General features: G+C 34.1%; 1 protein-coding gene across 18 annotated transcripts in view; it reads left to right on the forward strand.

Annotated features, from left to right (window-relative positions):
• Nucleotides 1-12557, forward strand: part of Eif4g3 (eukaryotic translation initiation factor 4 gamma 3) — a 304279-nt gene that overhangs the window by 135178 nt on the left and 156544 nt on the right. For 10 of the 18 annotated variants that reach the window (XM_033767671.1, XM_010626033.2, XM_010626034.2 and 7 more), the window contains 3 exons: nucleotides 3464-3559; nucleotides 5088-5201; nucleotides 8557-8589. In XM_033767671.1, the coding sequence (XP_033623562.1) occupies nucleotides 3530-3559; nucleotides 5088-5201; nucleotides 8557-8589 (177 nt within the window). In that variant the 5' untranslated portion in view covers nucleotides 3464-3529. The remainder of the gene's footprint in view (nucleotides 1-3463; nucleotides 3560-5087; nucleotides 5202-8556; nucleotides 8590-12557) is intronic. The other 8 variants (XM_010626040.2, XM_010626041.2, XM_010626043.2 and 5 more) reach the window with 3 other exon arrangements.

Genomic DNA, 12557 nt, shown 5'->3' on the forward strand with positions numbered 1-12557 from the left:
AATGCCTTAAATAGTAAGACTCATATACTCTACATCTGTGTGTGTGTGTGTGTGCATGCGTTTGGCTTAATCCCACTGTCTTATATTGTGAAAATTGAAAATTGGTGTTAGTTTTTTTCACATAGGTATATTTTGAACCCACAAATTATTTTTGGTTAACTTCCCTAAATCAATGTTTTAAAAGTAGTTGTCAGGAATTTAAACATTAATATTTTACCAGCGGGCCTGTTCTGGCTGGTTGTTTTCATTGGCATTTTGTTAACAGTCTGTTAGTTTGTACCATTGGGTAGTTGTTATTGTTGTGCTCTTATCTTCGCAAATGAATTAAAAGGATTGGGGGGGAGGCTCTTTGAAACATAAAACTAATTTTGAAAATGACAGTATAAACCTCTGACTCTTATAAACTTGAACAGTGTCCTTAAAGAATGTTGATTCTGGGCCCAAGATTTAGCTCAGTGATGTCACTGCCTGCTTCGCAAGCTCGAGGTCCTGAGTCTGATTCCCAGTACAAAAAAATAATAAAATAATTTTGATCCTGTCCTTGGAGAGATAAGTCTGTGTGATGATTTTGAAAGTATTTGTGGCTGGATGCGGTGCACATGCCTGTAATCCCAGCACAGGGGAAGAGGCAGGCAGTGCACAACATAATGAAGGCCAGCCTAGACTACCTAACAAGATCCGGTTTCATTCCCCTCACCTCACCCCTGCGGGCGCTCAAGCCCTAAAAAGCAGAGGAAGTGTTCAAAAACTGAAAGCACAAATAAAACCTCTGGTGACTACTAAAATGATTCTTAGTTCTGATTCTCTACACATTTAATGTTATGAAACATGGTCAGAGAATATTCCCATTGAAGCTTTTGAATTATTTTTCTTAAAAGCATAGTGATAAATTAAGAAAGGTACTGTAGAATAAGTTAATCAACAAATATGATTAATCATCATTAAATATAGAGGCAAGATAAAAGATGTAGAATCAGCTTTTATCAGTTCCACTGCTTATGGCAACAACAGGCAGAAGTTCCACCAATTCCTGTGAAGTTTCTAAAGGCAACCATAAAGAATGGACATTTAATCGGTGAGAGTGCATCTGAGTGAGCTGTGGCTAAAATCCTTTTCTCGATTGCCACTGTTAAATAGTCCATCTTGCCAGTGGCACAGTGGCACACTTTGTGAAACAGCAGTCATTTGCATATGTTGTTGCATATTTTGCTTTGCAAGTAAATGAAGCTGTGTGTGTACAGAGAGCATGAGTCAGCTCTTCACATGTACACAATACAAATATAAGGGCTCTGGATCTTTGTTTCTTTGGTCTCTTTTTAGTATAGAATACCCACATTCAAGGAAAACAAAGTTCCTCCAGTTATTAATAATCATTTGGAGAGCAACAATATAGTGTGGAAAAGGCACATTTGGAACACTGTGTGGTCAAGAGACAAATTGTTATTAAAGAGTTTTGTCTCTGAATGCTAATTCATATATTGCTTTTCCATTTTGTGGTGCTGCTTTTTATGGTTCCAGTGTTGAAGATAGTACTAAAATTTTCATGAGATCTGATATGGCTGTCATGTATTTTCAACATGTTCTATGAAAAACTGTGGGTTAATTTCTTTTCCTCTATGAGAAAGCAAAGTGCTCTCTAACTTATGAAGTATATAGAAGAGGTAATATTTCTCTGTTTTCATAAGTTGCATAGTTTAATGTTATAGTTAGTTTCTTGACAGCTAGAAGCTTATGCTTTAAATACCAATTAAATGTTGAGAAGAAAGTATCAAGATAGCTTAAGATCAGGGGTTCTTATCACTAAGAAATAATTTTCTGATTTTCTTTTAATGAAGATTGAAATTGGTAGTATATTATAAAACTATATTCTGATACTGTACAAGAATTTGAAGAAACACTTTTCTGATCTAAATCCAGCCAAAATTGATTTAAAAACAAAAAACTATACATCATTTGTTTAAGTTGAAATCACTTTTAAGTGTTTGAGAGTGAGAGATGCCAAAAATAATCTTTGGAAACTAAACTGTATAGTTTTTAGTTCATGTTTACTCCAATTATAAAATATATAATATACATGAGATATTTATTGTCATATTGTTTCAATTTGTAGCCAGATTTTGTACACTTAGAGTAAGAAAGGAAATTAACTTGATTTTGAACCTTAGTATCAGCTGTAGGAATGGCTATATATTAAATTACCATGGTAAAATATTACCAGATATTGTGAATTATTATGAAAGTGTTAATTTTGTTTTGTTTTCATTATTTGAAAGCTGTGATGAATCTTCTCAAACACTTATAATTAGTAGTTCTAGCTAAACTTTAAAAATCTTTAACAGATGCCAAACATACTTTTTAAAAAAAGCATAGATGTATCTATCTTCTAGATGTATCTGTCATTTAGTTAATTTAGATAAGGTAATTTTCTGATCTTGATGTCCTCAATTGTAAAATTGGGATATTGGTAATTAAAGGCTATTTGAAGCTGGGTATGGTGGAATACACCTATAATTACAGCACTTGGGATGCTGAGGCAGAAGGATTATCTTTTTTAAAAGGCTATTACCTAGTAATTTACTTTATCTTATTTAATCTTAGCAATTGGTTTGTAATGTTAGGTGTATTGTTCTTTTTTATGTCCATGGGAAAGATAAATCACCCTAACTAATAATGGAATTAAATGATAGTTGTTAGTGTCTGAATCCAAGTACTCTGATTCTGTGTCTCTTGCTCTTGGCGGCATTTTATTTTGAACACGTTAGGAGGTTTTTGTTTTTTCTTCTCATGCATTTATTGCTCTTTAGCATTTAATATGGGTGAAAAGATTGTTATTTTCAGAAAACCTTTAGTAAGCTAATATATTAGTGTTATTAATTTAGTGTTATTAACTTAACATTTTAATTGTAATATTATCACTTGATCTAGGCTTTTATATTGGTGGTTCTTCCTGTCAGTTGGTTTTTATGGAATCATGTAAAAGGATTAAGCTGGAACCCTTGGCAAGAAAACAGTAATAATTGAACAATTGGCTATCTAATTCAGGCTCTGATATCTTCCTGAAGTTCACCTTTGCTTATGTGTATTTTCCAAGCACACTGCAACAATAACAAGTTCTCAGGATTATGGCTGGTTTTATTGAGGCTTGTGCTGTTCATTTCAGAAATTGATGAATTTATGGTCTGCCTATTTTGCTCTCATTGTTTCAAATAATTGTGTCTATACTTGGGGTTGCTAATGTTTCCTTACCAGAATGTTTACTGTAATTTCTTTAAAAAAAGCTGCACTGATCCTAAGTTGTTGGATATTGTGATCAAGTTAACATTTATAAAGTAGAACTTAATAAATCAGTAACCACCTTTGTAAAGATTAAAAATACTTTGATTTTTGAGTTGCTGTGCCAAATTTGTTCAAAATAAGATTTTGGTTTTTTTGTTTTGTTTTGTTTTTTTGCTGTTCTTGACAGACCCCTTATCCCTCTGGACAGAATGCAGGTCCAACCACGTTGGTATACCCTCAAGCCCCTCAGACAATGAATTCACAACCTCAAACCCGTTCTCCGGTAAGTAAGCCGAAGCTTCCTCTAGACAATGTTTTCTACTTAATTTTGTGTGTATGTAGTAGCTTGGGTTCTTTTGGCAAGTATTTTTACTGAGTTTTAGAAATTTGTTCCAAAAATGATTTATTGATATTATTTCAAACATTATTTTTAGTTAGCGTTGTATTTTCAGACCATGTCAAAGGAATAATTCTATTTAGTTATTAAGAAAAAGAAAAGGAGCTTTTACTTTCTTTTTATTTTTTTGTGGCATGATTTTTTAAGTTTGATGGTATTCAACTTTACTTCAGCTCTTAATGTGTTGTATTATCCAAAATTCAGAAGTATTATGTTTTTAAAAAGTAAACGAATCACTACTTAGGCTCAAATTCCAGTGGTTTGGGGGGGACGTCTGAGTCAGTGTGACTAGAGCAGCTTGCTCTACCATTTGACGGTGTGAACACGTGCATGATATATACCAGGGTTGTATTTATTTCTTCAGATAGTAAATAAATTATCATATAAATGTAAATGCTGTCATCCTCTTTGTTCATCCGTCACACGGATTGCAGCAAGTACTGCACAGAATGAGAATTTACTTAGGGTTCATCCTTCTGTTTCATAAAAATGTACATTGGCTTCAGCTTTCCACTCCTTAGACTGTTGTTTCCCGCCCTGCATGATTAGCTTTGGCTAGAAGGTGCTTCTGTAACATCTCTCATTGTATTTCATATCCCTCTTTGAACCCGAGCTCTGTGTATTCTTCTGAACACGAGAATCTTCTTTTTGTTTCCCACCCCTGCTTTTTTGTCTGGAGTATAGGAATACTTCATTGCATTAGCTCCTGTTCATTTGGTTTTATGCATGAATTTCGAGTTGTTGAAATGTACCAAAGAATTGCTCAGAGAACTAGGAAAGCATAGACTGCACCAATATGTATTCTCTTTTCTTACCCTCTTTCTGTCTTCTTTTCCCTGTCACCCTCTTCTTAGTAGCCATTCTTAGATCCCGGTTCTCCCCAGTGGGTGGAAGAACCATTCTAATGAGGTGGGACTTTGGTCCTAGTTGCCTGTGTGCTTGTCTCGCTCTCTCTTTTTCTTTTTCTTTTTCTTTTTCTTTCTTTCTTTTCTTTTCTTTTCTTTTCTTTTCTTTTCTTTCTTTTTTTTTTTTTTTTTTTTTTTTTTTTTTTTTTTTTTTTTTTTTTTTTTTTTTTTTTTTTTTTTTTTTTTTTTTTTTTTTTTTTTTTTTTTTTTTTTGCTGAAATGGTCAACGCCATGTCTGATGCAAATTTTGTTCTGAGAGTGGTTTGGGGATGTGAACACTTTTAACTACTTGGAGCGGGCCTGAGATCTCACCAGATCAATTGAGATAGGCCCTGGTTCCAATCATTAAGCATGGAAAGATTATGGTAAGCTCTTAATGCAAAGAATTCTATGGACTTCTTACCCTTGCCCCCTTTCTTAATTATTGGGAAAAAAATTAAATTTACATGGTTAGAATTGGCGCAAAACCTGACTGAAGAGCTGCATCTCTAAACCAGTTTTTTTGACAGCCCAGCAGAACAGTGCCAATACATTGCACAGACAACTGGAAGAGGAGGAAGGTTTTGGAACAGACTCCCGTTTACAGGTCCTTGGCTGGAAGAGGCTGGATAAAATACTGCATTGTAAGCAATATAACAAACTGTACTTCTTGCAGGCAGTAGTGCCTCTGGCACTCATTATTTTTGACCACATCCACTTACTGGCTGATGAACAGAAATGCACTGATTTCTTCCTCTCTGAAAGTGTAACCTAGCATGGCAGTTTCTGCCAGGCATAGTGGGGAAAAGAATAACAAAATTGGTTGGGGCTTTTCTATTGGGAATTAGGAATGATTTGGGATTTAGATTTTTCTTTATTTTAAACATCAAGTGGATTATACCGCTCAGATAAATTTGAATTTAAAAGATAAATTTCAGGGCTTCTTCCTCGCCTTTCCATTTAATAATGAAACATCAAGGGGGAAATTGCCTGTAGTTGTCAGCCATTTTTTTTGTGGTCATAAACTCTTCAGATAGTATCTTTTATACAGTTTTGCCATCTGTTCTGCTAGCGACCATTACCACGCCCATTACTAAAATCCACGTGTATAACATTCCATTACATACCCCAAAACAAGTGCAAGACTAGCAGACCCCAGTCTACTCTTGCTTATTGTTTTGGGTCCAATATTTTTTATTTCATTTGTGTTGGTGCTGGGAGGGTGAAGTTGGGGTATAAAGCTGGCAGGATTGCATTTTCTGTTTACATCCCAAGTTGCCATAGTCTAGTCTCATTCATCCCATAGCTGTCCCAAAGGGTGAGGAGAGGTAAGGCATTGCACTAAGGAAGGACACTTTCTGTGGCTTTGTAGAGTAGCTAAAACTTACTCCATTCTATTTCTGCATTAATAGGCCATTGGCAATTGCACAATTTAGGCTTTTCTGCTCTTCCCTGGACAGCTGTCTTTGCAATCCAACTGACTTCAAATAGCCCCCCTCTCTCCTTCAAGTTATTTTTGTACCTATGTTTCTATTTGATACTTAGTGTCTTAGTTTAATTCATAATCTGGAAAATCTTATTAAAGATAAAATATACTGATAACCTACTTATCTTGCATTTTCTTGTTGGCCTGGAATTCTTTCAACAGTAGTTTATTTTTAAATAGACTATTAAAAATAATGAAACTATTGAAAGCTTTAATTGGGAGAGGGGGACACTTTGGCTTTTGCAGTGACCTGTAACTATTGGCTATTTTTATATTTTGTGGTGCTTCGTGCCAAATGTACATCAATGTTATGTTGGCCCTGCTCAGTTTCCAACTGTGCATAAAGGGTGAGTGAGTGAATGGGCAGGTGGGTGGGTGGCATTAACATTGGATTCAAGTTCATATAAGGCTGCTTTTCTTTATATCTATAATCTTCACCATCTAATACCCTTCTTGGGGGAAAAAAAAGAAAAAATAGTTTCTCTTATTGATAAGAGCCAGCAGCGACTACAGTTTGTTCTGTTGCTTACAGCTAACCACAGGGTTTAAGGATGTTGTCATTCCAGTAAGAAAAACTCAATAGCCAATGGTGACTAGTGCAAAATAGACTAGGGTACTTTCCCAAAATTTAAATTGTGGTTTCCTTTTTATTTAAAAAATGTATAATTTTATAAGATGGTTCTCTTGTTCTAAGAAGTTCTCTTTTGACTAGAACATTCCAGATGTATGAAGTTTACATTTTTATATTAGAGCCTTGGGACCTTTCTGTGGAACAGTGATAAGACAGGTACTGCTGTACTCAGGTTACTCTTTTAACGTCACCTTTCACTCCTGTTCTTCCAAAGTGTCATGAATAAACGTCTCACTTCCACCCTCTACTTTCATATCATGTGGGTGGTGTTGCCTGTCTTAAACTTTGATGTCAGTAGGAGAGGTGTGATCTGATTTCTTCTTAAAATCAGAAAACTGAAAATATAGGACCTCAGTTTCTTTGAAGAGGATGTTTTCTGCAAGAAGCCATAGCTGCCAATTATCATCATTCTGAAAAACTACATTATAGTCATTAGCCAGATAGGAAGGCTTACTTAACCCACTCTAAGCATACAGGTCGTTAAGGTACTTTTCATTACATAAGCAATAGGTAACATTTTAGCTCCTAAAAGGAAATTCTTACAGAGCTGTCTCAGTGGTCCTCTTTCATTGTGTCCAACTCCACTGAAATTTGTTGAAAATTTTTAGTATCAAATAGTAGCAGTTGGGAAAATCTGAATCTCTTGCAAATTTCTGTTGCATGTGATTTAAATTTTGAGCACAAAGGATTGTTTCTTAATCATGTTATTCATCTACAGTGATAAACTCAGAGAATATTCTAGATAACAAAACAACTGATGATACATATATTTTAGCTCCTTTAAATAACTTTATAAAAACTGTATGGTTTATATTCAGACTGCTTTCTAAATATTTTTTTGAATTTTGAAGAGGGTGTTTTAACATTATAATACTTAATGTATTAGTAACTGGTATTTGGTTTTCTGTTCCCTAATACGTCTTTCTTTTTTATTTAAAACATCTTAGAAGCCAGATTTTGCCTTGATAGTTATTTCATGTTAAACATTTGGTATTTAAAAATTTCATGAATGAGAAAGCTGTCTTTCCATTCTAAGTTAGAAGAAGCATTGGAATATATATTATTCTAGTACATGTACTGTACCATTTAGTTCAGAAGTTATGTTTCCTTTTGCTTGATATTCATCAAATAGTACTAGATACATATGTACAGTGTATTGCTGTTGTCATTAAATAACAGTTGAGAGATTTGACTTCTTTATTGTTTTTTTCTTTTCAAGCATATATTACCATTTGGACTAATTATGTTAGAGATTTGTTTTCTTTACTAGCTGTTTGCTTTCACATGCCTGGTATTTAAACCTTAGCTAATTGCATATATATACACACACACACATATGTGTGTGTGTGTATATATATGTAATTTTATTCTTTGAATCCATGAAATAAACAATGCTAGTGAACTATCACATTCATGTATAAGATACCCCAATTTAAAAATTTACAATCAGTACTGGTATATTCATTATTTATAGCTGGACCCTTTATGTCTTGGCTATTTCTCTAATGAAGTTTTTCTCATGTCCTAGTTATATATTGCATAATTGACTTTCATGTTTGTCTTTATAGAACCATCATTTGCTTTATTTTAGGGATTTATTTACTTGAAATACTCTTAAATAATTGAGGGCCTAGGTGCCTAATAGCTTAGTTATTTCTCTCCCAGATGATAAAATGACAAACTCTCTTGGTAGTGGTGTTAACCTGTTGAATCTTAGTACCTGTCTGTCACTGTCCTGCAGCAAAGCTTTGACTGTTATGTGTTTTTATTTTTCTTGTGGGCTTTTTTGTTTTTGCATATTGTGTGACATTTTGGTTTTTGTTGTGGTGTTTCTGACTCTCTGTGCCTTTCCTTTTGTGTTTGTTTTCCCTCCTTTCCTCAGTTTGCAGCGGGGCCTCGACCTGCCCATCATCAGGTACTGTACCTTTGCCCCTTCACTATCACCCTTAACTAATAGGTGGGAGCTTTAGTAGCTGCTGACCCTTAGAATGCTGCCAGTACATGGAGCCACCCAAGTTACTCTTTTCAGGAGTAACTTCTGTTTGATATAATTTAGTTCTTTTTATCCTTCACTGATTTCATTGCATTTTTAAAATTAACTCATTTGTTCTGTTTACAGTACACTTTGAAAATACTGGTATGTTTTTCTTCCCCCAAAATATTGCTTTGAATTTAGACAATTTTGAAAAAGATATATTAACCCCTCACACACTTGTGGATCTCTGTTTTTAGATTTAACTAAATAAAACAGGCAACATTCTAAGGGTTTTCTGTTAACATTTTAATATAACTTGTTGATGTATTAAAATAGCATTAGTATTTCGAAAGCCACTATCACTCACTTACTTAGACCTAACAAATTTATTTATTTTTGATATTTTATAGTGCCAATTTATTAATAACATCATATATTCATTTCCTGTATAGATAGAACTATCTTTATTCTTAGGATTCCTAAAAATATCAATACCTTATTTAATTTTAATATTTTAGCCTATTGATTTTTTGAACAGATGAATTTATTGTTGAATTAAAATTTCAACCATGTGCACAGGAGTACTATTTTTCTTAAGCAGGAATCTACTACAGGTGGCAGTATAGGAGAAATGGCCTCGTAATAGCAGATGTTTAATATATTCCACAAATAGTTCTTTATGAAGTGTTCTGAAACATTTTCTCCTGAAATAATAGGAGGAGCCTAACAGATTAGCCTAAGACAGGTGTGGGTTCCTATTACCAGGTCTGTTATATAACCAGCTGTATTAAGCAAATCTTTTTCCGAGGCTCAGTTTCCTTATATGCTAAATAGTGATGAAATGGGGATGGTGTTACAAAGTATGTATGTAAAGTGTCTTGACACAAAGTAAGCAGCCAGTGAGTGACAGTTGTTTTTAATATTGTTAGGCGACTTAGTATTGTTAGAAAAATGAGAGAAATGATCCATTGTATCATATTTAAGTGTTTGAGGATTTTTTTTTCTTTTTCTGTTTTTGCTTTTGACAAGTTCCTGAGGATTGAACCCCAGGCCTCTGGACTGTGAGGTATATCCATAGCCACCAACCCCCTTTTTTTTTTTCTTTGAGACAAAGAGTTGTCTCTGAGTTGTCTAGGCTGGACTTGAGCTTGCAGTCCTCTTGCCCCATTCCCCCAGAGGGCTAGGATTACAGGCATGTGCCATCATGCCTATCATATTTATAATATTTATTACTGACTAAGTGGATATTGTTTAAATGAAGCCTTCCATTATTTTGAGTAATTTAGTAGAACACTCTTTTCTTAAAATGTAGGCCTTTCAATTTGGAGGATTTAAAGATCTAACAGATTCTGAGATGTTACAAGTACTTTGCTGGAGAACTAACAGAAGTATGAAGTAATGACTATTTGAATTTTATAAAGAAATAAAACTCAGGGTTGGCATTCATTCATTTATTTACTTGAGGAGATGGTATTGCACAGAGTTTTTCAATACAGTTTTTGCATCTCCTAGACCTAGGCTTAATTCATTATTAACTTAGTGTTCCTGGATAAATTTACTAATCTAAGCCTCAGTTTTTCTCATCTGTAAAATGAAAATAGTGATACTATTTCAAGATCTATATGAGTAAATGAAATAATGCAAATAATTAGTAGGGTAGGAGTTCAAGACATATAATAATAAACAATAACTAATAAACATAGCCCCTTAGGTAAAAGAGCAATTATAAATTTAAAAAAAAATTAGTCACAGCTATAGAGGCCACGTTTAAATTTTAATTTAGAGTCAAACCAGATATTCCTGAAAGAAATTTGGAAGATCTCTGCTTTTAGAAGCAAAGCAAGAAAACAATGTCATTTGTGAATTAAATGGAGAGAAGGAATTCAGGAGTAAAATTTTCTGAGTCCTTGATAAGGCACTATTTAGTTTCTGTGCCCCCCCACCCCCCGTGCTCTCTTTTGGTACTGGGGATTGAACTCAGGCCCTTGCACTTGCAAGGAAGGCGGCACAACCACTTAGCCAAATCCCCAGCCCTCCCTGTCCCTTTTTTTTTTGGACATGGTCTTGCTATGCATTTCAGGCTGGCCTTCAACTCACCATGTAGCCCAGGCTGGCCTTGAACACTCACTCACTGTGATCCTCCCGCCTCAGCCTCCTGAGGCCTGGAATTACAGGCATGCACCACCATGCCCACAGCTTTGTTTATGGGGTTTAAACTTTAGTTTCTCTGAAAAATTAATTTTAGACATTATAAGGCCAACAACCCTTAGTACAAGGAATTAACATTACCTTTGGCTGTAGTCTTTCGGTAGATTGTCTTAAATATAGGTTACCAGAATGATGGGTGCATTTTGAAGCCAGAGCCATATTAGTAAATAATTTGGGCCCATTCTCATTTAGAGTAGCCAGTCTTTTAAAGACTGTTACTCTGAAAAATGTTTAAGTCCTTAATGAATATAGCATAAACCTAAAATAAGTGTTTTGTGCTACTTGTGTTTAGTAGCAGTGGTCCTCATATCAGGATGTTGAATTTAATATTTAAGCATTTATAGTCAGCTTTGAGAAGTTTTGTTTTCTGACTTTTCTTGTGTGTGTTAAAGGCATGTGATACATTTTATCTTTCCCTAATTTTAACAATCAAGGAAAACTTTCAGAAAATTTTCTAAGGAAAAGATTGATTGTGAGGCCCATTTTTAATGTGTAATATGACTCAAGAAAGTGTTAGGAGGTTGGTTTTTAATTTTAATTTAGGAGGATACTTATGAAATTACAGCATGTTTTGATTATTTAAATTTAAAACTATATTATATATATATCGCATTATTTATTTATTTATTTGCAGGAAAAATAATTACTTTCCAATAATTTGGCCATGAATTCCTGAGATGGAACATGAAACCAGAACATTCATTTTGAATGCAAAAAATCCAGAGCTCGACATAGTGACACATCACTGTAATCCTAGCACTCTGAGAAACTGAGGCAGATTTGCAGTTTGAGCACAGTATAGGCACCTTAGTGACTTGAGACCCTATCTCCAAATTTTAAAAAGTAATAATACTAAAAAAGGCTAGGACTGTAACTCATTGTGAAAGCTCTGGGCTCATAAATTCAGATAGGTGGCTTTTTTTTTCTGGAATTCTTCTTTTCCAAATATACCACTTTAATTCTTTTCATTATACCACAGAGAATTAAGTGACTAAGGACATCTGTGCCACTGGCTGAAGCAGAAATAGTCATTACTTTGGTGATTTGAAGGGAGAGAAACATGGAGTTGGAATGACACTGCCAGGCAGGAGGTGTCTGCATCAGTGCTGTATATGTTGTAGATAAATAGAGGAGTTTAGTACCTGAATTCATAACAAATGTGGGGTCAGTTTGGTTTGTTTCATTATGGAGTAAATGCAGATTGATGTTTTGGGTGGGATTACCAATTAATGAAAACCATGGAAGAAAAAAAATACCGTGGAAGAATTTGCTTGTGAATAGCAAACAGCATTATCTGGAGTAGTGATCTAAACCTAAATAAGTTATTGAATTGAAATAAAACAAATCACAAGATTTTAAATGGTCATTTTCTTTGTTCCTAATAGAACTAAGAAATTGTTATAGGAAATGTTTCTTGTATTTACTTATATTTACAAAATCTTTAACTAAGTAGAATTCCTTTTGAGTCCCTGCAAATCAAGCATATTGTCCTCCCACTAGTATTATGTCAGCACTTCTTTCCTTGTATCGTTAGTTTTTTAAATTTTTGCAGGGATTCCTTAAATTATTAAGAATTTTCTATTTTTGTACTTTATAGCCTGATGCACTTATGGAATTAGTTTTATTTAAAGATTAAACAAAAATACTGGCTCATTTTATATACACTTGCCTTTAGAAAATAATGTCAGTTATTTTTACAC

The sequence above is a fragment of the Fukomys damarensis genome, unplaced genomic scaffold (genome assembly GCF_012274545.1).
Source record: "Fukomys damarensis isolate Sample0158 unplaced genomic scaffold, DMR_v1.0_HiC HiC_scaffold_23, whole genome shotgun sequence".
NCBI classification, from domain to species: Eukaryota; Metazoa; Chordata; class Mammalia; order Rodentia; family Bathyergidae; genus Fukomys; species Fukomys damarensis.